Genomic DNA, 25,234 nt, shown 5'->3' on the forward strand with positions numbered 1-25,234 from the left:
AACCGCAGTACACGGTAACACCGCTGAAATGCACAGGCCTCTAACACTTTTGCACCACGCGTCTCAACCTCAACACCATTCACCATCCTCACCTTGAAATCGAAAAGGTATTACGGTATGTGCATTGATATCACTGATCTCGAATAATTAAATCTCGCTAACCCGTCTTCAGATTCTTGAAAGGCAACTCTTCGCCGGTTTTCTAGGTCTAGTTCTCGGTCCAGTCCTCGAATACTCACTCGCTTGTCCGCGCGTTCATTCGCCTCTCACCTCAACCTCACCACCAACGACTAAAAGCGCAAATATCACTTGGCGCAAGATATACCATAGGAGGGTGCTTTTGTTCCTGATCACAACAACCACACTGTCATTATCAGAGTCATCCCCCATCATGACAAGCACAACCACTCAGACTACCGAGACCAACGGCTGGGGTCAAGAGGCTTCCCATTCAGCTGCTGGTATCAGCGCAGGCAAGTGTTTAACCCACCGTTTGTTGGAAAATAGATCACGGAATATATGGCTAACCCCCGTAACAGATGAGATCGCCCTCTATGACCGACAAATCCGTCTCTGGGGCATGAAAGCCCAAGAGAAGATCCGCTCCGCCAACATCCTTCTCATCACCATGAAAGCGCTCGCCAACGAGATCGCCAAGAACCTCGTCCTAGCAGGCATCGGCTCCCTAACCATCAATGACCACGCCGTCGTCTCCGAAGCCGATCTAGGCGCGCAATTCTTCCTCTCGGCCGAGGAAGGTCACCTAGCCCAGAATCGCGCCCTAGCCGCCAGCGCCGCCCTCCAGCGTCTCAACCCGCGCGTCAAAGTGGTTGTCGATACGGACGACATCCGCAGCAAGCACTCATCCTTCTACTCGTCCTTCGACATCATCATCGCCACCGACCTCGATGCCGACACCCTCAACGTCATCAACACCGCGACCCGCATCCACAACCGTAAATTCTACGCCGCCGGCAGCCACGGCCTCTACGGGTTCCTATTCGCCGACCTAATCGAGCACGACTTCGTCATCGAGCGGCAGCGCGCCAACCTGCCCACCAGCCTGGGTCCAGAAACCAAGACCCGCTCCATCATCTCCGTCGCGCCCAAGGAGCCAGAAAACCCCAAAAACGACATCGAACTAGTCACCAAGCGCGAGCTCTACTCCACCTGGCTCCTCGCCTCCTCCGACGCCTCGCACCTTCCCTCAGAAATCCTCTCCTCCCCGCGCCGCAAACGCGCCGTCACCCCCGTGCTATCCTGCCTCCGCGCCCTCTGGCAATTCACTTCCACCTTCGGCGTCCCGCCCACCGGCCCCGAGCTGCTCACCAACCACACCGCCCTGGCGGCCTTCACGCAGATGTGCAGCGACAAGCACAAGGCGCTCGGGCTGCCCGCCGAGACGCTGCGCAGCGAAGTGCTGCGCTCCTTCCTGCAGAACGTCGGTGCGGAACTGAGCCCCGTGGCCGCCGTGTTGGGCGGACAGCTGGCGCAGGACATGATTAATGTGCTGGGGCAGACGCAACAGCCTGTGCAGAACTTTGTGGTGTTTAGCGGGGAGACGATGGAGGCGAATGTTTATGCGCTGCATCCGCGGGAGGGCGAGCTGGGCAGGGGACTGTTGCCGGTTACGATGGGCGTTATTGATGCTGCGGCGGAGGTAGCGGGCAGGGAGGGAGGCGAGCAGGTTGATTTGACCAAGTTGGGGGGAAAACATTTGGGCCAGCAGCCTTCTCAGATGGAGGGTGTCGAGCAGCAGCAGGCGGGTCAAAGTAACGGAACATCGGTCGAGTTTACGGGCGCTGCTGGACAACAGCAGGAGCAAGCGCAGGCGGGAGCTGATGCCGGTGTCGGTGCTGGTAGCGCTTGATTTCTCTGAAAAGCTGATTACCTACCTCTTGGTTTGCGTATTACTTACTGGCTTACTTCCCTTCTCTGTGGCTTGGCTTGGCTTGGCTTGGTTTGGTTTAGATCCGGAGTGTGTTTTGGCAGGCGTTCTTTTTTTTTGTGGTTGTTAGTTAATGGCCTCCATGGCTGGCATGGACCAATTACATGTATGATGAATGTAGTAACAATTTTAGACAGAACATGGTGAACGACTTCTTCGATGAAGGATTAGGCGGTTAACTTGCTGGTTACATTCTGCAAGAAGTATGAACTTGAGCTTTTCGAATGGATATACATTATTGTTATGATGCTGAAAGCTTGTTGAACCTACATATGTTCGCACAAATGTCCTGGTATCAAAGGGAGGATCCGGGAGATGGTGTGCAATGTTAATGTCGTACATTGAGAATCAAACTATGCCTGGACTTCACGTTCAAAGCACATGTTCTAATGAGTCCATGATTCCAAGTAGTTCAATTCTATGTATCTCAATTCGCAATGTATATATGATCTCTCGAAAGCTGATGATCTCAAAGCAACTAATTCTTCAATATTCTGTATAATTTCGTAAAACCTCAAAGAAGACCCTTGATGAAATATGCTTTTATGCTGCCGAAACTCCTCTTGATAGTAAAGTAAGTAGCAACCGAAACCGAAACCGAAGAAAAAAAAACCAGGACCATGACCAAAGACGGTCGGTCAAAACAACTCCGTCCAGTTTAGCGTACTGTGACCTATGTGACACGACACGGTATGGTCGTGATCGTGGTATATACGCTTCCTTCCTTCCTTCCTTCCTTCCTTCCTTCCCTCCCTCCATCTTCTTTTGATATTGTACGAAGCAATACAAGTAGAATGCAATCTGCTATGTATTCAGATTCCTTTATAAAGCTTTCTTTTGTAAGCCCTGAAATCTTCTTGGATATCCATATCCTTCCATCTTCCATCTCCAAGATGGACTTTGTGTGTGGTGTAACCAAACCACTCCAACTTATGTCGCGCTCTCCGAGTTCTGCTGCTGCTGCTTCTGATCATGCCCAGTGGCATCATCCTCAGCAGTGGCAAGCTCAACCAACTCCATCTCGCCCTTCTTATTCTCCACGAACTCCAGCCGCGGCCCGCCCCTGTTCCTAAGTCTGTAGTTGCTATGGACGGGCTGATGTTGGCGCGGCTCTTCGTTCTCCTTTTTGATTTTGACCCTCTTATTAGGGCCGGGATTGATGCTTTCTGCATCTCCCTCGGGCTCTACTGTGCCTCTCTTCCTTTTGGCTGGAGTCTTAGCCGGGGTTCTGGCTGGGCTATTGCCCTTGCCCTTGCGCTTAGCTGGGCTCTTGCTCTTTGCGGCAACCGGGCTGGTAAAGGTGGCTACCGGGTTGCTGCTGAGAGACACGGTGATGGAATCCAATATGACATCCTCATGTTGTGACTTCTGCTGCTGCTGCTGATAAGGTGCTGCCGCTAACGAGGAGGCCGACGAAGACGCATCATTTCCCAATTTTGGCGCCGGGATTGCAACCGGCTTTGTAATAAACTTAATTCTCTTGGGGCGGTTTTCTGATTCCTCAGATGTGGATGCTCTCTTTCTCTTCGTAGACTTGGCGCTGGGCTCCGTTGAAGGAGTGGGGGTGGGAGTAGGGACTGCTACTTGAGTTCCTTCTTTGATGCTGCTATCGCCCTTTTCATCACGGGTGTTGGTGTTGACACTCGCAATTCTGATGAACTTAATCGTCTTGGGACGGCTTTCTGAGTCCGCACTTTCTGACGATCTCTTTCTCCTGGTAGAGCTGCTGCTGGCCGAGCTGCTGCTGATCTCCGTTGGTGGAGTGAGAGAGGGAGTATGGACCGCTTCTTCGCTTTCCTCTTCGGCGCCGCTATCGCCATTGGAATCGTAGTCATCACTGACGCTACTGGCGCTGCTGGAGCGGATACAAGTACTGGGAGTGGCATTTCTAGACCTATTCTCGTAATACTTGTCCATGACCGACTTGGCAATAACCAACGATGACCTGCCCTCGATACGAGCCATCGGAACAGACTTCTCAGGCGGTTGAGAGCCGGCTGCAGACGGTTGAGTAACGGTGGACGGATTATCATAGATGGGCGCTGGGAGAACAGCGGGGCCCTGGGGGACAATAGCTGTGTGAGAAGCAGCTGGTTGAATACCAGCTGATCGAGTAGCGGCCGATTGAGGCGCAATTGGCGACGGAGCAGGCGCCTGGAAAACAACTGGCTGTTGGAAAACTACAGGCGGCGGGATGATAGCGGATGTCTTGCTGGCAGCCCTTAACGAAGACGAGCCAGCGTTAGCACCGACGGAGGACGGCTTAGCGACGGCAGAGACCCCTTTCTAGGAGGTCTCCTCAGTATTGCTTGATGTTGTTGCCGGTGCTAATGCCGAACCGTCTCCGTTTGTGGAATTCGTGCCATTGATGCCGTTGGTGATGGCAGCGGCGCCCTTGGATGAGGAGGGGCGGTTGCTGTTGGCCCCGGGTCCCTTCTTGAGATTGTTATGGGTCCATCCCCGGATGTGAGTCGGTCCATGCCTAGGGGGCGGCTCAACCGGGGTGTAATCCTTGATTGCCTCGCGGTAGTCGAACTGAACTGTTCGGAGCTCCTGACCGTTGGCGGTGTAGCCGAGACGGTGAGGAGGTGTAGGTGCGGGCTCGAGTTTTCGGTATTTGTTGGAGGCGGCAGAGGCTCCGGAAGGCGGAGGTGGTCCAGACGGCGCCGAAGAACTGCCAGGACGTGAACGACCGGGCGGTGGGCTACCGGCCGTGGGCATCATGGGCTGACCAGCCGTCGGTGCCATCGAGTGCGGTTGTGGTGCCGGCTGGAGCATAGGGGGCGCATGGCCGGGACCGGGCGCAGGCGAAGGGGAAGCCGCGGGAATATGTACGGGGCCTTGCATTGGACCTGGCGCCGGCGCAAGAGGGATCGGACCGTTTTGATAGGGCTGAGGCGGCATCGGATAATGATGCATCTGCATCTGAGATGGATGCGGCTCGGCATGGCCGGGTGGTAGCTGGATGGGCATGCCCTGTGGATGATGCACAGCCGCTTGCATAGGTACTGGTGACTCTTGTGCCGAGTAACCATTGTGAAAGGGTCTGTTAGGCGCCGGAGGATAGAATGCACCGCTATTCGAGACCACCATGCTAGGATGGGCCGAAGGCTGGAGAACCGGGCTGACCTGACCATCAGGACCAGGCGTTCCGTGCATAGGTCGCAAAGCCGGCAGTCCCTTAGACGAAGCCGTATTCGAGAAGGGAGTTCGGCCAGTGGCAGAACCCTGCATGGAGTAGTCCTGGTATTGTCCGGGGTGTGCTTCCGGGGGCGGAGGATAGGTGGAAGGATTGAGCGCCGTCCTCATAAAATCATTCGGCCTCGATCCATCGTTAGGGTGAGGCTCTTGATGGGGGTAGACCCCGTATCCTTCTGGCCGAGGATATTCAACATGGTGGTAGTGTTGTGGTCTTTCGAAATCGCTGTTACGAAGCACACCGTTGTGCTGTGACTGTGGTGGCAGTAGCGATGGGTCGATTGGAGTACTCTCTTGATGAGCATCCGAGTATGTGCGCGGCGGTGCTGGACCGGACTGCATTCCCTGGTGGTGGTAAGGGTGCATTAGGTACCGCTGCTCTTGTGCCTCCCTCTCAGCGACATCAGCAAGATAGGACAAGCTGGTAGTATCAGCAAAGCCCGCGGCTTGCGTCTCCTGAGTCGGGATTGCGGCCGGTTGCGGTGCCGGCGCAGGCGTCGAATTGTCCATAAGTGCATCTCTGATAGCATCGAATGGCTTGGAGGCTTGCGTTGAAGCCTGCGAGCGGGATGCGGCTGCTGCCCGTTCAGCTTCCTCTTCGGCTGCGGCGGCTTGGAGTGCTCCTTGAACAAAGTCGTCGAAGATGGCAGTGTTAACAGGCGAAGGAACCCGAGCAGGCGTGACTGATTGCGAGATCTGGGACTCGATATCTTGGTCAGGGTCGATACCCCTCAACTCAAGCTCTTGCCTTCTCTTCTGTTCACGCTCCTCCTTGCTCGGGGCAATCTCCTTTTCGGGGATGCCTTCCTCTTCGCTGAACTTATGCAGAGCATACATCAGATCAAACTTCCTTCCTTGAGCATCCAGCCTGGCTGTCTTGATGGTCCTCGACGCATGGACTTGTTGTCCCTTTGGATCGACCAAGACTACAGGCTTCCAGCCCGAAGCATAAGGAACCGGGGGCTGATCGATATTGACGGACGTGGCCATAGGAACGCCCAGTCTGGGATGGACGCCAAATTGTTTGACAATCTCCTCATCCAACTCGCCCACAACTTGGGTACTATCCCAGTTTGACGCGCGGCGGTCGAGGAAAAGGTAATTGGTGTTCGGGGTCATGTAAAATCTGCCACGCTTAGCTTTGGTGGCGCCCTTGACGGGATCGTTGGTCGAGTCGCGGAAGCCGATCTCGTGATCTTGGAATTCGAAAAATTGCGGCACCATGATGCGGTTGTTGTGAAATTCGGCGCGCTTGTCCTTACGCTGGATGATGCGTACCCCGTACTCATCACGTTCGTCGGCACCCTTGGGAAGAGGGGGGTCCAGCAAACTCGGTTGGGCCAGTCCGCCCTTGGACGGCGAGTAGGGCACTGGTGATGGAGCTTTTGAGCCGGGCTCCGGTGTGTTGCTTTTGCTTCCCTGAATGGTATCGGTGCCGCCGAGAAGGCTGGCAGTGTGGGCCTTGATCATCTTGGGGTTGGGTTCGCTCGCCAGCTCGCCATCGGCCTTGCGCTTGGGCGGAAGGGTCGAATAAACCTGATATGCTTCCGTCATAAGCTCACTAACCTTCTTGCCGGAGCATGGCAGTTCATTGCCCTCGTCGTCGCGCTCGTAAAATATGCCCTGCTCATCCATTTGCTTCTGTGAGATGTCCTTGTAGGTGTAATCCGTGCAAGGAGCAGGGGGCAGCTGTGTAACACAGTCAGTATGTAAATACGAGGACAAAGGGGTAGCGGAACATCTTACGTCCAGGGGAAGTTTGTTGTCGTGAAGAAACTCTAACCTCTCAATCTCTGCCAGCGCGGAGATGTACCATTCCTCGCATAGTTCACCCGTGAGTTGCTAGGAGGTAGATTAGTGTTAAGCACTTTAATATGTGATTGCAAAGTGAATGGAGGGATCTCTGCTTACCTTTGTTGACCTGTCAATAGCCTCGCGCTGCCCTTCCAAGACTTTGAGGCTCATAGCTTTCTCAAATTCTAGACGACGAGCGCTGGTGGCGATGGTGTCATCACGGCGCTGGTCGAGGAAGGCCATGACTTGTTGGTACTCGGGAGCTTCCTCGACGATCTTTGGATTTTCCATCAGAGCCTTTTTCTGACGGGTCCCGATTTCGTCAAGAACGGGCTTGGCCAAGCGGGCGAGCTGGTTGTAAGCCGAACGAAGCTCGATGTTGCGCTCATAGGCGGCCTGGGCCCTGGTATACTGATATGCCCTTTGACGACGGCCACGACCAGTGCCTGGCTTGCTGATAGTAGTAGAGGATTTGGTTGCTGTGATCTTGGGACCTGCCTTTGCAACTCTGCCCTTGCCTCTGGCACGACCACCTCGGCCCCTCCCGCGAGTGCCGCCTCTTGTGGGAGCTGGCTTTAGGACGGGGGCTGATGGGGCGGCAATATCGGCAGCGGGCTGCTGGACATTGTTGGAGGGGGTATCATTGGTGAAAAAGGAGGAAGGGGTCATTGTGTTGGTTAATGGTTCATTCTGTGAGTTTGGGGTAGATTGACTGGTATCTACCAGCTGCTGAGAGCTGCTGGCGTCGTCCATGATTCCATGGACTGGGTGAGGCCAGCCAAGGTGTGAGAAGAATGTGATATGGTTAGTGGTGTTGATGCTGCTGACTGTGTGTTGCAAAGCGCGGCAAGAAATAATCCGAATGGGTGATGGCGACTACCAGAGGAACGAGAAGACACCGAAGTAGGGTATCCGTGATTGCTGGTTTGTTTGGGGTGGGTATAAGAGGTTGTTGGTGTGGTGTTGAGTTCGGGATGCCGGCCTCACTTTTTTGTAAGTAGAGGCACAGATCCTTTCTCCTTATACGCCCCGCGGGTATGTTGCTAGGGGTGCGGGCAGTGCGGCTAAGGAGATTCTGAAATCGGGATAGACGCCCGGAAAAGGAACTGCAAAAACTGCAGAAAAGGAATACCAAGGGTATGAAAATTGCTGATGTTGCAAAAAGAAAGGCTGTCCAAGAGGAAGCATGAAGAGGTTGCTGGGTGAGGGAAGAAGTAGGTAGAGGTTGAGAAGTATGTGGTGTGGTCTGCGGTGGTGCCTCTGGTGGTGGAAAGGGTGAATAATGTTCTTCAGGATGGTACCTATGTACCCTGGACCGTGGTCTGCCCAATTTTCGGGTCTGCAGGTTCGCAAGACAGCGACAGTGATCAAGATGTCGAGTTTGACAATGGGATGGCAAGACACGTCCCTATTGTGCCAGACCTCGTCTTCTATTGTCCGTCGTCACTGCAAGCTGAGGATGGGATGAGATGGAAAGGGCCTCCTTCGGTTGAGGTGTTGCACATATCCAATGCCTGCTGGATGCTGGATACCTATGGATCCGTGCCTCACAGACCACTCGCTGCTCGCTGCTCTGCACACACAGGAACGCTCACAAGTGGAAGTCAACGAGGCCCGGGCAATAATCGTCTCGCTGGCCGCCCATAAGGCATTTGAGCCATTCAGCAGAGGGCAAATGGACCACTGGCGCTGCAGAGCTTCACTTGCAGGGCTGGCCGGTGCACTACAGGTAACAAACCTGGACGCCCGCCCTGAGCACAGACCTGGACCGGCTGCCCGTTGTCTTGGCCATGAACGAGAGGTCTAGGACCCACCACTTTTCCGCCTTTCAGCCAATCACCAACTGTGTGCTCCTGCCCAAAATGGAACTGGTTCCAGCAGCGGCGGCCGGCGGGTCCAAAAGCCTCCAAACTGGTCGCCGTCCGCCATGTCAAGGTGAAGGCTTTTTCAGACGACGACACAGATGGAAAATGGTGACCATATGGCAATGCACAATAGCAGTCACTGGGCAGAATGATCAATAACCGAAGGACCTTAATAGTTGAATAGAATCATGATTCCCATTATGACCAATACACTTTTGAGCGCAATAAACATGACATGACCGCCTCGAGTGGTTTCAAATCTTTGCAAGTGAGAGTGACCCTGACGAGAGAAGAGACCCACATCTTGAATTCAACGTTGCCAAGACTCCTCACACGCCCGGTCGTCGTGCATTTCGGAACCAGCACTTGTCGCGAGCATGGACCACACTTTGCCAGGTGTCCTGTCAACGTCTCTCGTGCTAAATCATGGCAAATAAAAGGTAATCGACTAGAAGGCCAGCTCGGTAGATGATGCTATTTCCAACCTGATCGGCCTTTTCCGTTCTATCCTGTCCCTGTCTGGTGATGCTGCTCAGGGGGAAGACGGGGGGATGTTGATCAAGATCTGATCTAATGTCTCAGTGCGCCATTGGTAGCGTTGGCTAGAGGTATAAAGATACGCTTTCAAGATTAGGACTATGGCCAATGTTCAATGGCCCGATGTTTGGGAGCCGACATGGACGTATATATCGTCAGTTTGGCCTGTGTTGGAGCCGACAAGTAGACGACCCCCCTCTTAAGACGTGGACTGAACCCTGCTTGATATATCGTATTCCCCTTGAGAATCATGGTCACGGTCGGGCTCGCCCTGTTTTCCCATTTTCCTTTCACTTTGAATTCAACTCAATGCAAGATGTCATCGTAGCATTTGGACCTGCAGTAGGCACCATGCATACCGTATCTAGCGACCCGTTGGAACTGGAGCACATCCTTCTGCTCGCTGTCTGTTGTTTTGCTTCTGCCGCGATCAATGCTGATTGCGCATATATAACGACGTCAGTCATGGCTTCGGGACTGCATTGAGTTAATACATGAACCTCATCAGGCGCGTCAGGCATTTATTGTCGATGGCGTCGAATACGTAGCCTCTGTCCAGGACAAAAGTGATGACATTCAAGTCCACCATTCAAAACACCAAATCCGGCCAGAACACCACGAAAATCATCAACTTAATCGAACTTGATACCTAGTAATGGCTTATTGTGGATCTATACAGTCCTGGGGTGTTTGGGGTAATCAATTTAGTCAGTTGTTGTTGGTCTCCCGTGTTAATCTGCTAAGGACTTGGTCTCGGGTGTCATCAATTTTGTCCTGGGCAAGCTTTGTAGCCTCCCGCACCCAAACGTGGAAGTGAGGACCAGTTGGTATGGGTGCCTCACAATCCGCCTAACAACCTCATTGAAAACAGGTTGGATTAATATCAGCCCAAAAACAAAAAAGGTGGAGGAATAGGTTTTGGTCACTTATAAACATCGTTAGAGGTAGGTAGGTAGGCCTGATCTTGATCGTTGGCCGTTGCAATGTCGTGCATATGTTGTAAAGGTACCTATTGACTATTCCTCCATTACATGTTCGTCTCAACCCCATCGTTCCAACTAAATATGTAATTTCTCCAAGCCTGTCACCTCATTGGTATTTCGGATGTCAGAAACGTTTTCACCTGTTGCACCATGATTTCGCGGCGGTCAATGGGATAATAACACCACGATCGAGGTATGCTGTCGTGGTGGTGGTACCTCACGTGGGGCCAGGTCCCGTCCCGGAGCCGCCTGGCTAGGGTTTAGGTGCCTGTGGGCTTTCCCTCAGTGGATGAATGTGGTGGGGCAGGGGCACACAACGGGACCCCTGCACTCCATGATCTGGTTCCTGCCGGATGGAACCGAACAGCGCAAGACAAAAAGCGGGAACTAAATTTTCAGCACTCGACAGCGCGCTTTTGCTGCCAATCTCGCCCGTTTCAATCTCCGTCCATCCGGACCCTGGATTTTTTTTCCCTTGCATCGGTTGGCCGCCCGCGTGCCGCAACCGCCTCCTCCGTGCCCACTGCCCCCCCGTAGCCCCGAAAGCCCGAACCCCCGGAGCCCGCTTTTTTTTCTTTGCAGCTGGGGTTGCTCCAGACACCACACACACCGGCCACCGCATCCACGCACTTGGCATAACGTAGAAGGTATTGTATCGAACAAGGCTGCTTTGCAGTGTTTCAACTACAACAGGAAGACAACATGGGAAAGAAGGGAGGTGGTCGTCTTCTTCAGGCCGCAAAGGCTGCCAACGTATGGAAAGGTGGTAGTGGTGGTGGTCCACCGGCAAAGAAGCAGAAAAAGAGCCACGGCCCCGGCCCCGCGCAACATCAGAAGCAACAATCCACCAAGCCTTCCCGCTCCGCCTCCGCTTCCTCCGCAACCTCTGCAGCCCCGCCCCCGCTCTCGTCTTCCTCGACGTCCGGCTCCAAGAAGCAACACAAGCAAAAGCAGCATTCCGAACCATCAATACCCTTCAGCCCCGACGAAAACATCCTCCTCGTCGGCGATGGCGACCTCAGCTTCGCCGTCTCCCTGGTCGAGCACTACCACTGCACCAACCTGACCGCCACTGTCTACGAAAAGGACCTTGACGAGCTCTCCGCGAAATACCCCCACGTGCGCGCCAACGTCGACAAGATCTGCGCCATCCCGGGTTGCAAAGTTCTCTACAACGTCGACGCGCGACGCATGGCGCCCTTCGCCCACAAATCCAAAGACAAACAAACCGGCCGGGTGGAACAGACGGGAACAATGGACCGCATCATCTTCAACTTCCCGCACGTGGGCGGCAAGTCGACCGACGTCAACCGCCAGGTGCGCTACAACCAGGAGCTGCTGGTCGACTTCTTCAAGCGCTCCTTGCTCTCGCTGGCCCCCGGCGGGTCCATCATCGTTACCCTGTTCGAGGGCGAGCCCTACACGCTGTGGAACATCCGGGATCTGGCAAGGCACTCGGACTTGGCAGTAAAAGAAAGCTTCAAATTCCAGGCCAGGGCGTATCCGGGCTATCACCATGCTAGGACGCTGGGCGTTGTCAAGAATAAGAAGGGCGAGGCGGCGGAGAAAGCTTGGAAGGGCGAGGAGAGGCCGGCCAGGAGTTATGTCTTTGTGAGGAAGGATGACGTGCCGAAGCCGCCGGCGCCGGGGATGGGGAAGAAGAGAAAGGCCGAGGAGTCGGATGATGAGGATGAAGAGGAGGAGGATGAAGATCATTGGGGGAGCGATGATTTCGAGGAGGCGTTGGGTGATGACGGTGAGGGCGATGTGGACGATGATGAAGCTGCTGATGAGGATAACTGAGTGGCTGGGTCATCAGCTCACTCGTAGGCACACCGTATACAGACAGCCCTGGAGTATGGCGAAACCGTATGTGGTGGATGCTCATACGAGGTATCATCCTTGATACCGATCTCTTGACAGGAAATAGGTCGCGTTCAAGCTCAGACGCCGTCGAGACAGTCGCTTTTATCGCATCGGTTGGTATCACGGGGATGGTGTACGAGTTCTGTGGTTCAGGAAGCGACTGGATAGGGGCCATCATACGCTGATGAGGACTGTCACCTTACCAGTTCGCGAGATACACCACACAAGCCAAAGCCTCTGCGTGCTCGATTTAGGCCGGTATCCATCTGACGATATGCGGACAATATAACGGTGGGTGAAGCATGGTCCAGGGCAATATTTTCAGGCAAGTTCTCCTGAAAAGCAACTTGTCAACCGTCATCTGTAAGACGGGATGACTACTTCGCACCCAACGGTCAGTTCTGGTGGAAGAACGCTATAAACGCGATACCCAGATTTCTTTGGGAGTAATCCACATCGAGCTCTTCAGGCTATGCGATACCAACCACTAGAGTTGCCGGCAGTAGAACGTTATGTGGTGGCTTACATACCATACCGTTGTCCGTCGTCAGCATCGTTGCAGAGTATTGGGCCTCTTAGTCTGTCTTAATACTGCCAGTTCATCTCATTCCTTGCCGTCCTCAAAGGAACCTTACGTATAATAAGAACCCGTGCCTTCGTCCCAGCGTCTTTTGCGGTTTTATGTTTCATTTGTGATGTTGGGCAGCGATAGTGACGTGCGTCTTGAATGAGAAGATACCGCGGCATGCCGTTCAACAGCGACGAAATCATCACTGTGTACATTTCCACTCGCGATTCAGCTATTCTGAATGGAAGCGGATGGACATCGAGAGATGGTGTTGTTCTTTCCAGGACCAGCATTACCAACTGGGCCGCCATCAATCACGCCTCGCCCCTCATGTAAGTGGTCTACCTTCAACCCCTATGAGAGGTAAATTCCTCCAGGCAAGAACCTCAAACCTACCCGCACTTCCTTCATCAGCTTTTGTGTAGCTCACAGTTGATTGAGCCTTGGGAGTGATCTCATCATCACTCAAAGCGGTTTTCACTAATGCCATGCATCTCGAGCTGTCGGGAGATCCACTCCTTAGTTTTCATTCATCCGATACACAAGACCACATCAACATACACGGTCACCGCCCTCACAACCATCGCCAGGGATAATCTGCCGGTGCATAGACGCCCAACCACCAATTTCCGTTCAGGACACCTCCACCTCGCTCGGCGGCTGAATTTTGAGTTACTACGACCGAGTGGCCCTGTACCTTCATTCGGATCTCTCGACACTACGACACCGAATGCCAGCAAAACCCAGCTCCAACACAACAACACTTCAAGTCATGTTATAACACAGTTCGTTGTTAGACGCGGGCTAGGGCGGAGACATATCTTCATAAAAACGTCCAAGTGACAAGAGGCAGTAAGTACCCCGGATCCTTCTGGTCCCGTTCAAACTCTCCAGGCCTCAGACAAGCAAGCCAGTGGCTAGTAGACAGTAACCGGGGCGAGAAGTCTTGTTGAAGACTATGTTGTTGTATGTTATACCTTGAAGGAGCGGACGCAATTTTATCTCGTTCCTGCCCTTCCGGGAACATGACTCTGTGTGTATGTGTGGGTATAGGTATATAGGTGCAAGTTCTCGCGGTAAAATTCGTGACCAGTAAGCTCTACCGTTGAGAGTCCGTGGATATGGGTTTGTTATGAGCTCAGTGGTACTGGCAACTGGCAACTGGCAACTGGCGCAAGAGCTAGAAATCGCCGTTAGTCATGTACCTTGGTTACAGGTTCGATTCCTGTACGGGCTACCTACCTACCTTTTTTGCCCTTCCTTCCCGCAATTTTGGTCTTGGTTCGTCTTATCCATACGGAGTGCGTCTTTCTTCAATTTGAGATTTCCCGGGCAAGCAGCCGTGCAACGAGACGCACCCCTTCCTTCCTTCATTTGTTAGATAAAGTTTCCGATCCCTCGAGGGCCATTGTGGTTCCGGTGCCCACGTCACTCATCTCAACCGCTGGGTGTTGGTATTCTTGTTCGTCAGGTTGAACAGAAGATGTACCATTCGTTGACCAAGATTGATGATGATCTAGACTCTTGCACTTATACATCCTAGATAGATGTAATCAACTACCGTCAGGATGATGACGAAGAAGAGGAGGAGGACAGGAGACAACTAGAGCGATGTATGGCGATATGTGACGATAGTGCCGTCGAATCGAGGCTGGTCACGATGGGCGCCAGTACAACTATATCCATGTATATATATCACCTAACACTTTTAGTTGCCGAACTGCTAGCTGCAATTACCTGCAATACCCTTTTACTGGGACATGGCAGATTGGTGGAGGTTGTCCGATTCATCGAGGTCCGTGACAAGATAGACACATGGAGCATAAATCGGGTTTTTTTTCTTTTCGTTTTTTTTTTAACACTTCGTGCGCTCGAGATATATCCAGTTAATCCTATAAAGTTGCTGAAGCGATAATGAGTAGTGGGGGAACTGGTGTTGTATTATTCGGTGTTTTTTGGGCGTCTTTTTTGGGCGTCTTTTTTGGTCTCTTGCTTCTTTGTTTTCCCCCTTCGCGGTTTGATTATTGTGCTGAGGTAAGGATTAAGTACCGTCGGCGCATGACAAATTCGTGATAGTGCACGAAAGCTGAACACCTTGCTGTGTGTAAGAGAGATACAGTATTCTTTATGTGCAGAAACTTTTTTAAACCAGGGCACCCCATCTTTACAAACTCCACCTATAAACTCCAAAACTGGACCGAAATTTTATCAAATTATCTCAACACGGTCCGCTGGCTCAATGGCAGAGCGTCTGACTACGAATCAGGAGGTTCCAGGTTCGACCCCTGGGTGGATCGAGGATTAACAGATCTCTATATCTGATTTTTTTGCGTATGATCTTTTTACTCTAGAGGCGAGTATCTGCTCTTTTTGCTTTCATGTTCTTTGTCAAGAAACCTCAACCTTAAGTCAACGACTCAAGTCTGGGCTTTGCGCCCCTTTCACAATCACTACTCGTGGACACATCGTATGTTAATTCAATGCACGAGGCTTGATGCAGTGTGGCATTGTCGGTGTATCATATTTTACATCTCATTTGGTAGTCATTACTCTGTGGCTCGGTCTCTATAAGCATCAATGGGTGATAGACTAACAAAATTTTAAGTGCAGGAGACTGAAGAACACAAAGCTTTTGGCCTGGAGTATCCCATGGGAAAGAAAAGGTTCCGAAAAATTTCAGACAATAACATTGCATTTAAATCTTACCAGAAATCTCAGTCCAACAAAAGATAACATTGGCTCCTTTTTGCAATATAAAACTTCTGCGGCGGGTAGAGTGCACGTCTTAAAAAATCCGAAGCAAGATTGATCATGCCAAATATCTCCCATATTTCGTCAACACTTCCCACCAGCATCTCACCTGCCCATTACCACTTCCCAAAAACAAAGCTGTCATCGCAGACCACCATCATCATCACCACCTATCAATCTCACCATTGCAACCGCCGTTCGCATAGCGGGTCGGAGCGAAGCGGCCTGCATCCCGTTGCCAAATGACAACTTCTACCACTCTGGCGAAAGATATCCCCACGGAAGAAGAAAAAAGGAACGGAGAATACCACGCAGTCCCTCACTTCTCTTCCCAAAAGCCACTGCCCAACTGCGGACACTCCCATCCATACCCACGCTCCCACGCCCAGCCGGCCCCACGGAGCATTTTTTGACAGCAAAGCCACTAAAAGACCTGTCACTTACGGTTCGGGATCAGATCACGATTGATTGATCATGATGCTGATTTTGCTTTTTGTTCTTTTTAGCTTACCTGCCAGGCAGTGTCCGTCATAATCGTCGACCTATCATTCATGTTCAAGAAAAAAGGAAAAAAAAAGAAAAAAAAGGTGGTCCGCAAGACCTGACAGCAAGCAAGCAGGCGGGGGCGGGCGGGCAAGCGGGAGCGGATGAACTCCCCGGCTGAGTGAAAAGGGAAAAAAAGAAAGAAAGCAACATAAAAATTTGCGTGGGTATCATCGAAACGATTGTACAGTACAGTAAGGAAGACCTGTTCATGCTTCCTGCACGCTGCAGAAAGCAATCTGCCTTAGTTTCCTGACTAATTCTGGTTAGCAAGGGTAGGAATGTTTGACACCACCACCACCACCACCACCCAAGAGGAAGCAAACAATGTACAATTTTGACGCCATGGAACGTCGTTTGGAATTGACGATTGAGTTGAGGACACTGGGCATATTAGAATTCGACCAAATCCGGGACTCTCTCTCGTCATCATGGCCAATTCATGTATATTTTTGAACAACCGCTCAAACGCTCCTTGAAAGGGTTTTCTGTCCTGTCCTGTCTGTCCCGATAGAGGTAGGCCGCCCCTCGTTCAAGATGTGCCAAAACCAAAACCACGTTGTACTTCTAGCTTCTACTACTGTGTCCGTTGTATATAGAGATTTGTTATCTTTCTCGGAGACACTCCCCAGGGCATTCTATCCGAAGCATTTCCGCTTCCCCGGCCGGCCGAGCGAGCGAGCGAGCGACCGACCTCCCGAGACGACATCGTCAACTGACACCGTGACACCAAAGAACCCTCTTCGTAGGTAACGTAACTTCCATTCCAGACAGACAGACAGACAGACAGACAGATAGATAGACTGTGTCATCACTGTCTGTCGTGTTCCAAAGTACAGAAGAAACACAAGCTAGGTTCCAGTTAAACCGGCGTCAAAGCCGCTGTAGTGTGGTGTTGTGTTGTGCTGTGTACCACACCCCCGTTGGGCTCTCATGTTACTATGTAGACCTAGTTGCTAGACATTCATTGCCTTTCTAGATGGAACCTCGGTCTTTGCACTTATCCTCTTTTTCTCCGCGGCAACCACCTATCCTCGTTGATTGCTCGTTCTGGTCTACGTATCTACCGGTGTATGTTCGGAAACCAGACAGTCCAAGTTACCTTACCTAAATACCTACCCCCACTGCACTACTTGACCCCATTCATCCATCTCGTGTATCCCGTGTATCTCGTGTAGCGTACACTCTCTCTCGCACACACAGTACGATATTGTACCACAACCCACCACAGTATGTTAGAAGAAGAGAAAAAGAAAAATGACAGGTACCCTGCATATACACATTGAGCCCTAGTCCAAAAGATCAAAAAGATCTGCAAGTAGCCGTTTGCTTCCCTTTTCAAATGTGAAAATGCGGTGGGGTGTGTCGCCGGAGGTGTCGCCGCTTCTTGTGCTTGTTGTGATGTACATAGTATGTGAGTAGTGCAGTGTAGTGGTTGTGGATTGCTAGACTGCTTCGCTTTTTTTTCCTCTGGCCTGTCACTCACCCACTCACTACATACCTATTCATTCACGAGCTCCGAGCTCCGAGCTCAGCCGCGTGCTACATGGAAACCTCCTCCAAGTCCCGAACCGGAGGAGACATTGCCGTATGTACCTACATATATGTACACCGTGATGTGGCACTGGTATTGTTACAAATAGGCAAGTAGCTAGCATAGTTTGTGTATGTAGAGAGGCATCTGTTTGTGCTTCCACCATACGTAACCTAACTTGCCCAGACGAGGAAACCTGCCTTTACATATACATACCTCCTTCACTTCAGTGTCGTTGACCCCCACACCGCGGTGGCCCCTTTCCCAGTCGTGTTCCCATGCTTCTTGTTGTACAATTATTCCTATTACCTTATATCGGTACTGTGGTAGCTGTATGTAGACGAATACTGGATATCGTTTGGAATACGTAGGAGTGATGACATACGTAGTGTCTCCAAGATCCGGTGTGTACCTACCAAGAAAGACGCATTACCGCTTCCATACGATGAATTACCCATGTACCGATAGGCCCGAAGAGATAACTGCACAATGATAGATCCTTTAAACCGACGGAGTGTTCTTCTTTTTTGTCTAGTGTCACTGTATCAGTGCCTCCTTACTTGTAGAGGTAGGTAGATAGGTAGGTACTCACCCCACGTCCAGTCCACGTCAAGACAACCCCCCTCCCTCTCTTATGTATATGAAAGACACTGTGGAACGGCAGCATAACAAACTCGCGTACAACATTGTACAGTTCCCGGTCTAACACAGTCCCTGGGGGTCGCACCTTTCAGGCAATTTTGCTTTGTAGTCATGAACGGACAGTATGTACCGATACTTGCCCTCTCATCTCTTGACACCAAAAACCGCATACAATAATATCTTTGCCCCTCCATGCTATCCGCCTCCTCGGCTTTTTCGGAGGGTTGAGCTTCCCCTTGAGGTTCTTGAAGCCCAACCCAACCCACACTCTCTCATACCGTGGTCACGGACCGCCAGGGACTCTCACAGCCCACCACGGGACTGTCTGCCCGCCCTTCCAGAAGCAGATATACGTACATAACCCCATACCGCGGTCGTGTATCAAGTAGAAATGCCTTCATGTCTTGATGGCTCAGCAGACCTCGGTTCTTATGCAGCGACCCGATACTGGTATACGACGTGGAAGACCGGTGACGGGGGCGGGTTTGTTCGGTTAGCTTGGGCTTAGCTCAGAGGTTATTACCGGGAGCTCATAGGAAACAAAAGAGTAAGGGTTGATGATGTTCCACATGCCACCTTTCGGGCCAAGGGGTGAGTGAGTTGTGGGGATGGGTAAGCGACGGGATTTTGGGCGTAAAAGACAGGAGTGAAGAAGAGGAGGCCCGGTGAGCTTAGCTCTGCTTTCATGATCGCCGCTTGGGTGAAAGATGAGTCGATGATAGTGTAAGACATACTGTGTGCAACGCATTGGGGTGAAGGACAAAAACATGTGAGCACTTGTACGGTACCAGCAGACATGACGACAACAAGGCATTGAAAACGACAAGCAATAAAATAAGCACAAGTGATATACTAGCTATGCAAGAACTAACAAACGAACTCGACAAAAGGCCACCCACCCAACCAGTCCAGAGCCCCGATTCAAACAACCTTGTGGGGGAAATCAACTAGTAAACTCATGTGCGCCATTGTGTAAACTGAAAGACAGGTCGGCCACCCACGCAACGATGTTGTAACTTGCAAAAGAGCAAACTTTGTTTGGCGCCCGAAGAAAAAGCAAAGAGTCAGAGACGCGATAAAAAGGAAGGGCACCGCACAGATTAAGAAAGAAGGATGAGTAAACACACTATCAGCCGCCGAGCCCTAAACTCGCAGAAAAAAACGCACAACCTCCCGCTTTTTTGGAACGCTAAAATTGCAAACAAGTAAGAAACCAAGGAAAATGATGATGCCAAACCAGATGAAGAAGAGTCCAACCGGAAAAACAGTCTCCCTTTCCTGTTCCATATCGATGACCGCAAAAGGTCTCTGGTCAGATGGTACCATGTCTTTCTGGATGTCCTCTCTTCCATGCTCTGACCACCTCCGTGTACCCGTTTCCACTTCCCTCTTCCATCAGTCCATATTATCACCAATTGCTTGGCTATCTCAGTGTATCATGTCGTGCGCGCGTGTGTATTGATGCCATGCCATGAGAGGTGTACCGAATATCAGGGGAAGTGTATGCATAAGGTGGAAATACTGAATGCGCTAACACAAGATGGGTGCTGTCCCGTCAACCAGCGTAGCATTGTAGATGAATGCCCCTTCCGCCATCTAGGATGCGTAGGAAAATATGAAATCGTGCTTTGGATGGGAATTCTTCGAGTCATAGAACCAACAGTGACACAAGCGAACCAGTGTTGCGCTATTCAGTTCCGACTCAGTGCGGCGGTAACCCGCGATTTGAAGGATCCATCTTCATGTCACCCGGCAGGCCTCTGGAATCATGCTGCATGTAGCTCGGATAACTTTGCCCATGAGACACGGAGCCTTGACCGACGTTGGGGCCACGGAAAAGACCGTTACTTGTATGAGGGAGTGTGTCGAAAGATGAGCCCATGTACGGTGGCTGGTTTTGACCTATTTGTACCCCCTGATGCGAAACAAAGGTTCCCTGAGGATGAGGGAGCGGCGGATGCGGCGGCTGCTGGGGCTGTTGACTTGGAGTACCAAAGGAATACATGGCCGCGCTACCAGGAGCCGTTGTAGTCTGCTGCCAAGCACCGGGATACAGTCCGGAGGCAGTAGTGCTTGCGTAGTCGGACGCGGGACTGAACAAGGGTGGTCGACGGCTTGTTTCGTGAGGACTCGGTATCATTTCCTGCATCTGAACGGGCGCTCCGTGCTGCTGCAGAGATGCTTGACCTCCCACAGATATCCCCCCATTCTCCACATAGTGCTGGTCAGGCGTGAGATCTGGCGGCATCAGAGTAGTCGAATACTGATTTCTAATCGGCATCTCGCTAACGAAGCCTGGTTGAATGTTGGTAGTTGGGCTGTGGTCAGTAGTCGGAATAGGCATGAGCGCGTGAGGCATCGTTGTCTTGGGAGGCGAGAGTCGGGATGGCATTACCGAAAGATGATGCTCGTCATCCTCCTCTCTACACGCGTCGTCCTCATCGTCGGATGGAAAGTCTGTTTGGCTGTTGTCGGCCATGACATATACGACCGTATCACCATCTGGTTAGGTTAGCAAAGTGTCCCCCGCAACTTTGACGGACCATGGATGTTGTAACTAACCGATTTCACCCCTTTTGTACTGCTCCTCAACCTTAGCGACCTTGAAGATCTCCTTTAGGAAGGGTTTCTTTTTCGCCTGATTAGGATTGGCCCTGTCGTTGAAGAAGCCTCCCATTGCCTCCATTGTCAGCTCCTCCAATTTGGCCACAGTGAGCTCTTGTGCGCGGATGCTCGGATGCTGCTGAGAGTTTGGCTCGACAATGAGTCTCAACAGGTGGCATAACAAACGGAGGCGCTCTGTACTCGTGTTAGGGAGGATTCTCAACTAATCGTACATCTTGAAGTCGCATGAGACAATTGTCTTACCTGGCTTGAACAGGTGGTCCGGCTCCTTGTGCCTCATGCCCTCATCCTTGCTCGGGCCCAGAGGCTTTGGCCACCAGTCGGGGATTTTGGTTCCTGTGTAGGGATGTGTAGACTGCTTCTTGGGTGCAATCGCCTTGATCCACGCTTTGGCAATCAGCTTGCAAGTGTTCTGTTGTATCTTTTTGAAGCGCTGGTCGTAGAAGTCCCCAACCTCCTGCGCATTATTGATTCGTATCCCCTTCTTTGCGGAGACAGTCACCGCTGGCTCGTCATCATCGCGAACACGTCTGGGAACGTTAGCCCTCTGGCGCTTTCGGGTCCGGTATGTTGGTGGTGCATGATCGTAGAACTGTTCGGGTGCCTCGAGACGGCGGTCACTTCCGCGACGCCCATACTCTGGCCCAAAAGACATCTCATCATAGGCCCCAGCGAGACCGCCTTAAACTTCTGTTAGCGTGAGCCTAGACCGAACATGTGGCAAAATGACCACTCACTCTCAGCAGCACGTTTTTGGTAGCGGATAAACCGCTCCATGTCAAAGTATCTCTGGATTTCACCCTCTGGCAGCTTATTCGGGCCCGTGAAATAGACCGTGCGACCATCTTCGGTAAGAACGGCAAGGAAGAAGCTCTGATGGTTTATCTTGCACTGGTCACGCAAGACATCGCCAATTGTCTGTATCACCGTCAGCACCAGGCAGGTGAGTAAACAGGAGGCATGACCTACAGGTGGCGGGGTTCTGATTCCAGTATCGTAGTAACGACCATTATCTGGCATGTGCTCCCCAGTGGGCCTCTCTGTCGTCCATTGTGGCCGAGTGTAATGGCCATGCCCGTTATATGTATTAACCATGGCTGGCACCTTCGTTCGTGAGTTCCGACAAGTGATGGTGCTCGTAAAGAATCGTTGTGGTCAAGAAAGAGTGACCGCCAAAATCAAGTTGATGAACACAAATAGTTAACAAGACAAGATGTAAATGCTGGGATGGTTGTTGATTTATTCTTCGACGAGCCCACCAGGCTTGTTGGCGGCACAATGAGAACAACAGCCGTCTTGCAGCACGAAAATGGCTGAGACAGAGCCTTTGAGCCAAAACAAAGCTGGCAAATGTCTCTGGATGTCGGTGGGATAGATTGTTGATGTTCGGTCGAACCAATTCTTCCTCGACGCGCAGCTGTGGCCACAGCGTGAGCCAAAGGCCAGAGAATTTGTTTCAAGAGTAGTGGCCAGGCAAGACAGGTTCTTCTCAATCGTGCAAAGGGACCGGGAACGTGCTTGGAGCGGAGACGAGCTGGAACCACTGCCAAACAGAAAGATTGGCAGAATCAAGGTAAGATTAGGTGGATCTAACCACGCAGAGAGAGACAAAGAATGGCGTCCCTAATGTTAGAGATTGAGCCAGAGGTGTTTGGTAGACTTTGCGCAGGTGGAGACAGTCGGATCGTGGCTTCAAACAGAACGTCAGCTGAGGGCAATCAAAGTGATGAAGTTGATCTTACCGAAGTCTTTGTTTATTGAGTGAGACTGAGACAGGCCAGAATGAAGAGCGCGAAACTATCGGTTCAATGTTGCTCAATATTCTCCTTCTGAGGTTGTTAGGTCAAAGGATTCAGCGTTGCAAAGCGCGCCCCCTACGTCGAAAAGTGAAGCGGTGCGGAGCTTGGCTGGATACCAAAGGTGGCTACCGGTGAGAGCGGTGATAGCACGAGTGCTTTGGCACACACAACCTACGGAACAAATGGCTGACCTGGCAATGGGGTAAAGAGGAGAGCAAGATGGGATCAGGACTGGCTCAGTGGATCCTGGTAAGGACGAAGAAAGCGTGGACTTGCGCAGCCGTTTGACAACTTCTCCTCGGTCCCACCAGTGGTTGGTTGAGGTTGGTAGAGGCGGGTGCTTGCAACCTTCCGATGGCAACGGCAAGACACAGACAGTGTGGGGATGGCGGGCACCCGGAGGACTCGCCGGCTATCTTGTTCAAAGACCAGTATGTTTATCAGGTTCGTTGTCCTTGAGCTTTCGCACCCTGATATCGTGTGGAGATCAGTGCCGTGGATTCCTTGTGTTGTTTATGTCGTAGAGCCTCGGACAGGACGGAGGCTGAGACTTGTCGGTTCGGTCGAAGAAGTGAAGGCGTGGTCCCGGAGATGTTGACGACAAGAACGATCGGAATGTCAAGATGATGACAGCCTGTCTGACCCACTACCAAGTCTAGACCAAGATGGACAGGTCGACGTTAACCAAGCGAGGGAAACTGGTTCAACGGCCCGCGTTGTTAGATCAGGTGTTCCAAGTTCAGGATGCAAACATGGGGGCTGATGGTCATCGTGGACGGGGATGGGAAACGGATGATGTTTAAGAAAAAGAAAGAGAGGTGACGAAGGCCTTGTTGATTTTGTGCTAGGCGTCCCAAAGCATCCACCGAGTAGGAGAAGATAGCTGCCCACTTGGTAAGAATAAGAACGAGGATGGTCAAGAGAGGGCCCAGGTAACATCCAGATTATCTTGCCCACTCACGCAGTTGAGTCGAAAGGTTCCACCAGAATCAGAGTCCACACACACGCATCGAGAACACCACTCAGCACTAGCTGCAGGAGGGGAATTTTGAGACGATGAATACCGAGGGTAAATAACGCACAGGATGATGGTAGCCCGACTCTTTTCCTCGTAAAGTCTTATATTGACCCCGGAAAAGGCTGAGTGACTGGGCTTCGGAGACTTTACGAAAGGTTGTGTAGTGTTGAATTTCCAAAGAGTCTCTTGTGAACGGAACAGCCGGGCAACGACAATCAGACGAGAGCAAGACAAGCAAGCAGCAGAAGCAGTCCCACGGAGTAACAAGCTGCATGCCTCCCATGTCCCCAGTTGCGGTAGAGACGTAGAAGAGACCAGGAGAGAAGCTCACGAAATGGTGGCCGCGCACTGTGATCGGACAAGTACCTGGGGCTCATAGAATATGTTTTTCTACCTGATGGCTGCGTCAGTACAAGAACATGGGGGGGGGGGGGGGGGGGGGGGGGGGGGGGGGGGGGGGGGGGGGGGGGGGGGGGGGGGGTGGTTTAACTTGCTCCGAAGACACTATATGCAGTACATCGTCCGTACTCGGTACTGGGTGCATGCACATCCAAAATAATCCCAGACAACCTGAAGAGCTAGCATTGGGCATGGCGTTTTCCAGTCCTGCCAGTGTCTATTTGGCGCGGAGTATGGAAGGGTGCCACAAAAAGCCAACACCACCACGGCACCCCTACTTCCCCTCCCCTTGTCCCACCGCGCCTGTGGCTCACGTTGGATAGGCTCGTAGGCTGGCTGGTAGGACCGCAGTGGTGTGCAGTACGAGTGGTGTGCGTATGATGTGGAATTGGAAGCTCTGGCCCTGATGGCCCAAGGGAGTGTGAGATGGGAGGGTGGTAATGATACGGGACCGTGGCAGCAAGCATCAGCACCACCACTGCACAAGAGTCTCCATGGATCTTGTACCCAACCAGACTCTTCGTTTCCCGACACGGTAGTCGACGCAGGAGGTAGGCGTCCAAATGTCCAATAGTGGCTGGGCATGTCCAGAGCATGCCCGTCGACCGTCTCGTCGCTCTTTCGGGAATCTCTGTTGCGACAGGGTTTGACTACCGGACGCCCGCCGATTCGGTTGATTTGTCCAGGGTTGATAGGTACCGCGGGGCTGCTTATGGATGATGTACCTATTGGCTGTCGTCACGGCGTCATGGTACCAGAGCGATTATGACCATGTCCACCATTGTAATCGAGAGGCCCAGACTGATTGCAACCGCCCTAGTACGGCCAGACGCACACAATGAAATATGCCACGATTAGCAATAGCAAGTCTTGCTCGACTTCGAGGTGGGCTCGCAAGGTGATGCTCAACTCGCTGTTCTTGAATCCCGGGCATATGTAAACCGTACTCTCGTCAAGTGCCGAAACAAGATGGAGAAACAGCTGAGGACAGCTTGAGACATGGAAGGGAGAAACAAGAACACGGAAAGAGAAGAAGCAACCTCAAGCCACTGAGAGAGGGGAATGTCTTGGTGCGGTGCCATCGTCGAACTGAATGTTCCGTCGTGTGAAGTGGGCGCTGGGACGTGTGCTCAGTCTTGCGTTGTCAAGGACGGAAATTGAAGA

At 52.0% G+C, this 25,234-nt stretch overlaps 4 protein-coding genes and 1 non-coding gene across 5 annotated transcripts; 3 read left to right on the forward strand and 2 right to left on the reverse strand.

Annotated features, from left to right (window-relative positions):
- Window positions 1-45: 45 nt before the first annotated feature.
- Window positions 46-2,156, forward strand: SMAC4_01961 (uncharacterized protein). The gene is made up of 3 exons (XM_066089681.1): window positions 46-115; window positions 173-473; window positions 540-2,156. Exons 2-3 carry the CDS (start codon window positions 392-394, stop codon window positions 1,868-1,870), a joined length of 1,413 nt encoding a protein of 470 aa, XP_065946796.1. The 5' UTR covers window positions 46-115; window positions 173-391; the 3' UTR covers window positions 1,871-2,156.
- A 214-nt stretch (window positions 2,157-2,370) lies between these two features.
- On the reverse strand, window positions 2,371-8,032 carry SMAC4_01962 (uncharacterized protein). The gene is made up of 3 exons (XM_066089682.1): window positions 7,058-8,032; window positions 6,893-6,988; window positions 2,371-6,835 (listed from the first exon to the last, which is right to left on the reverse strand). The coding sequence occupies exons 1-3, from the start codon at window positions 7,691-7,693 to the stop codon at window positions 4,235-4,237; spliced, it is 3,333 nt and encodes a 1,110-aa protein (XP_065946797.1). The 5' UTR covers window positions 7,694-8,032; the 3' UTR covers window positions 2,371-4,234.
- Window positions 8,033-10,879: 2,847 nt separating this feature from the next.
- On the forward strand, window positions 10,880-12,858 carry SMAC4_01963 (uncharacterized protein). Its single transcript, XM_003348894.2, has one exon. The coding sequence runs from the start codon at window positions 11,028-11,030 to the stop codon at window positions 12,126-12,128; it is 1,101 nt and encodes a 366-aa protein (XP_003348942.1). The 5' UTR covers window positions 10,880-11,027; the 3' UTR covers window positions 12,129-12,858.
- Window positions 12,859-14,984: 2,126 nt separating this feature from the next.
- Window positions 14,985-15,056, forward strand: SMAC4_13622. The gene has a single exon. It is a non-coding gene; the product is annotated as a tRNA-Arg (tRNA).
- Window positions 15,057-19,059: 4,003 nt separating this feature from the next.
- SMAC4_01964 (uncharacterized protein) lies at window positions 19,060-23,381 on the reverse strand. Its single transcript, XM_003348895.2, has 6 exons — window positions 22,597-23,381; window positions 21,824-22,544; window positions 21,592-21,772; window positions 21,098-21,535; window positions 20,792-21,028; window positions 19,060-20,731 (listed from the first exon to the last, which is right to left on the reverse strand). The coding sequence occupies exons 2-6, from the start codon at window positions 21,947-21,949 to the stop codon at window positions 19,932-19,934; spliced, it is 1,782 nt and encodes a 593-aa protein (XP_003348943.1). The 5' UTR covers window positions 21,950-22,544; window positions 22,597-23,381; the 3' UTR covers window positions 19,060-19,931.
- Window positions 23,382-25,234: the final 1,853 nt, after the last annotated feature.

This window comes from Sordaria macrospora, chromosome 4 (genome assembly GCF_033870435.1).
Source record: "Sordaria macrospora chromosome 4, complete sequence".
NCBI lineage: Eukaryota > Fungi > Ascomycota > Sordariomycetes > Sordariales > Sordariaceae > Sordaria > Sordaria macrospora.

Bases quoted from the DNA above. Each gene is read 5' to 3' on its own strand.
- SMAC4_01961 (XM_066089681.1), top strand. From the start codon at position 392: ATGACAAGCACAACCACTCAGACTACCGAGACCAACGGCTGGGGTCAA. The intron at 474-539 runs GCAAGTGTTTAA...CCCCCGTAACAG, and splicing joins AGCTGCTGGTATCAGCGCAG to ATGAGATCGCCCTCTATGAC.
- SMAC4_01962 (XM_066089682.1), bottom strand. From the start codon at position 7,693: ATGGACGACGCCAGCAGCTCTCAGCAGCTGGTAGATACCAGTCAATCT. The intron at 6,989-7,057 runs GTAAGCAGAGAT...TCTACCTCCTAG, and splicing joins CTATTGACAGGTCAACAAAG to CAACTCACGGGTGAACTATG. The intron at 6,836-6,892 runs GTAAGATGTTCC...TGTGTTACACAG, and splicing joins ACAACAAACTTCCCCTGGAC to CTGCCCCCTGCTCCTTGCAC.
- SMAC4_01963 (XM_003348894.2), top strand. From the start codon at position 11,028: ATGGGAAAGAAGGGAGGTGGTCGTCTTCTTCAGGCCGCAAAGGCTGCC.
- SMAC4_01964 (XM_003348895.2), bottom strand. From the start codon at position 21,949: ATGGTTAATACATATAACGGGCATGGCCATTACACTCGGCCACAATGG. The intron at 21,773-21,823 runs GTAGGTCATGCC...ACGGTGATACAG, and splicing joins GAATCAGAACCCCGCCACCT to ACAATTGGCGATGTCTTGCG. The intron at 21,536-21,591 runs GTGAGTGGTCAT...CAGAAGTTTAAG, and splicing joins CCAAAAACGTGCTGCTGAGA to GCGGTCTCGCTGGGGCCTAT.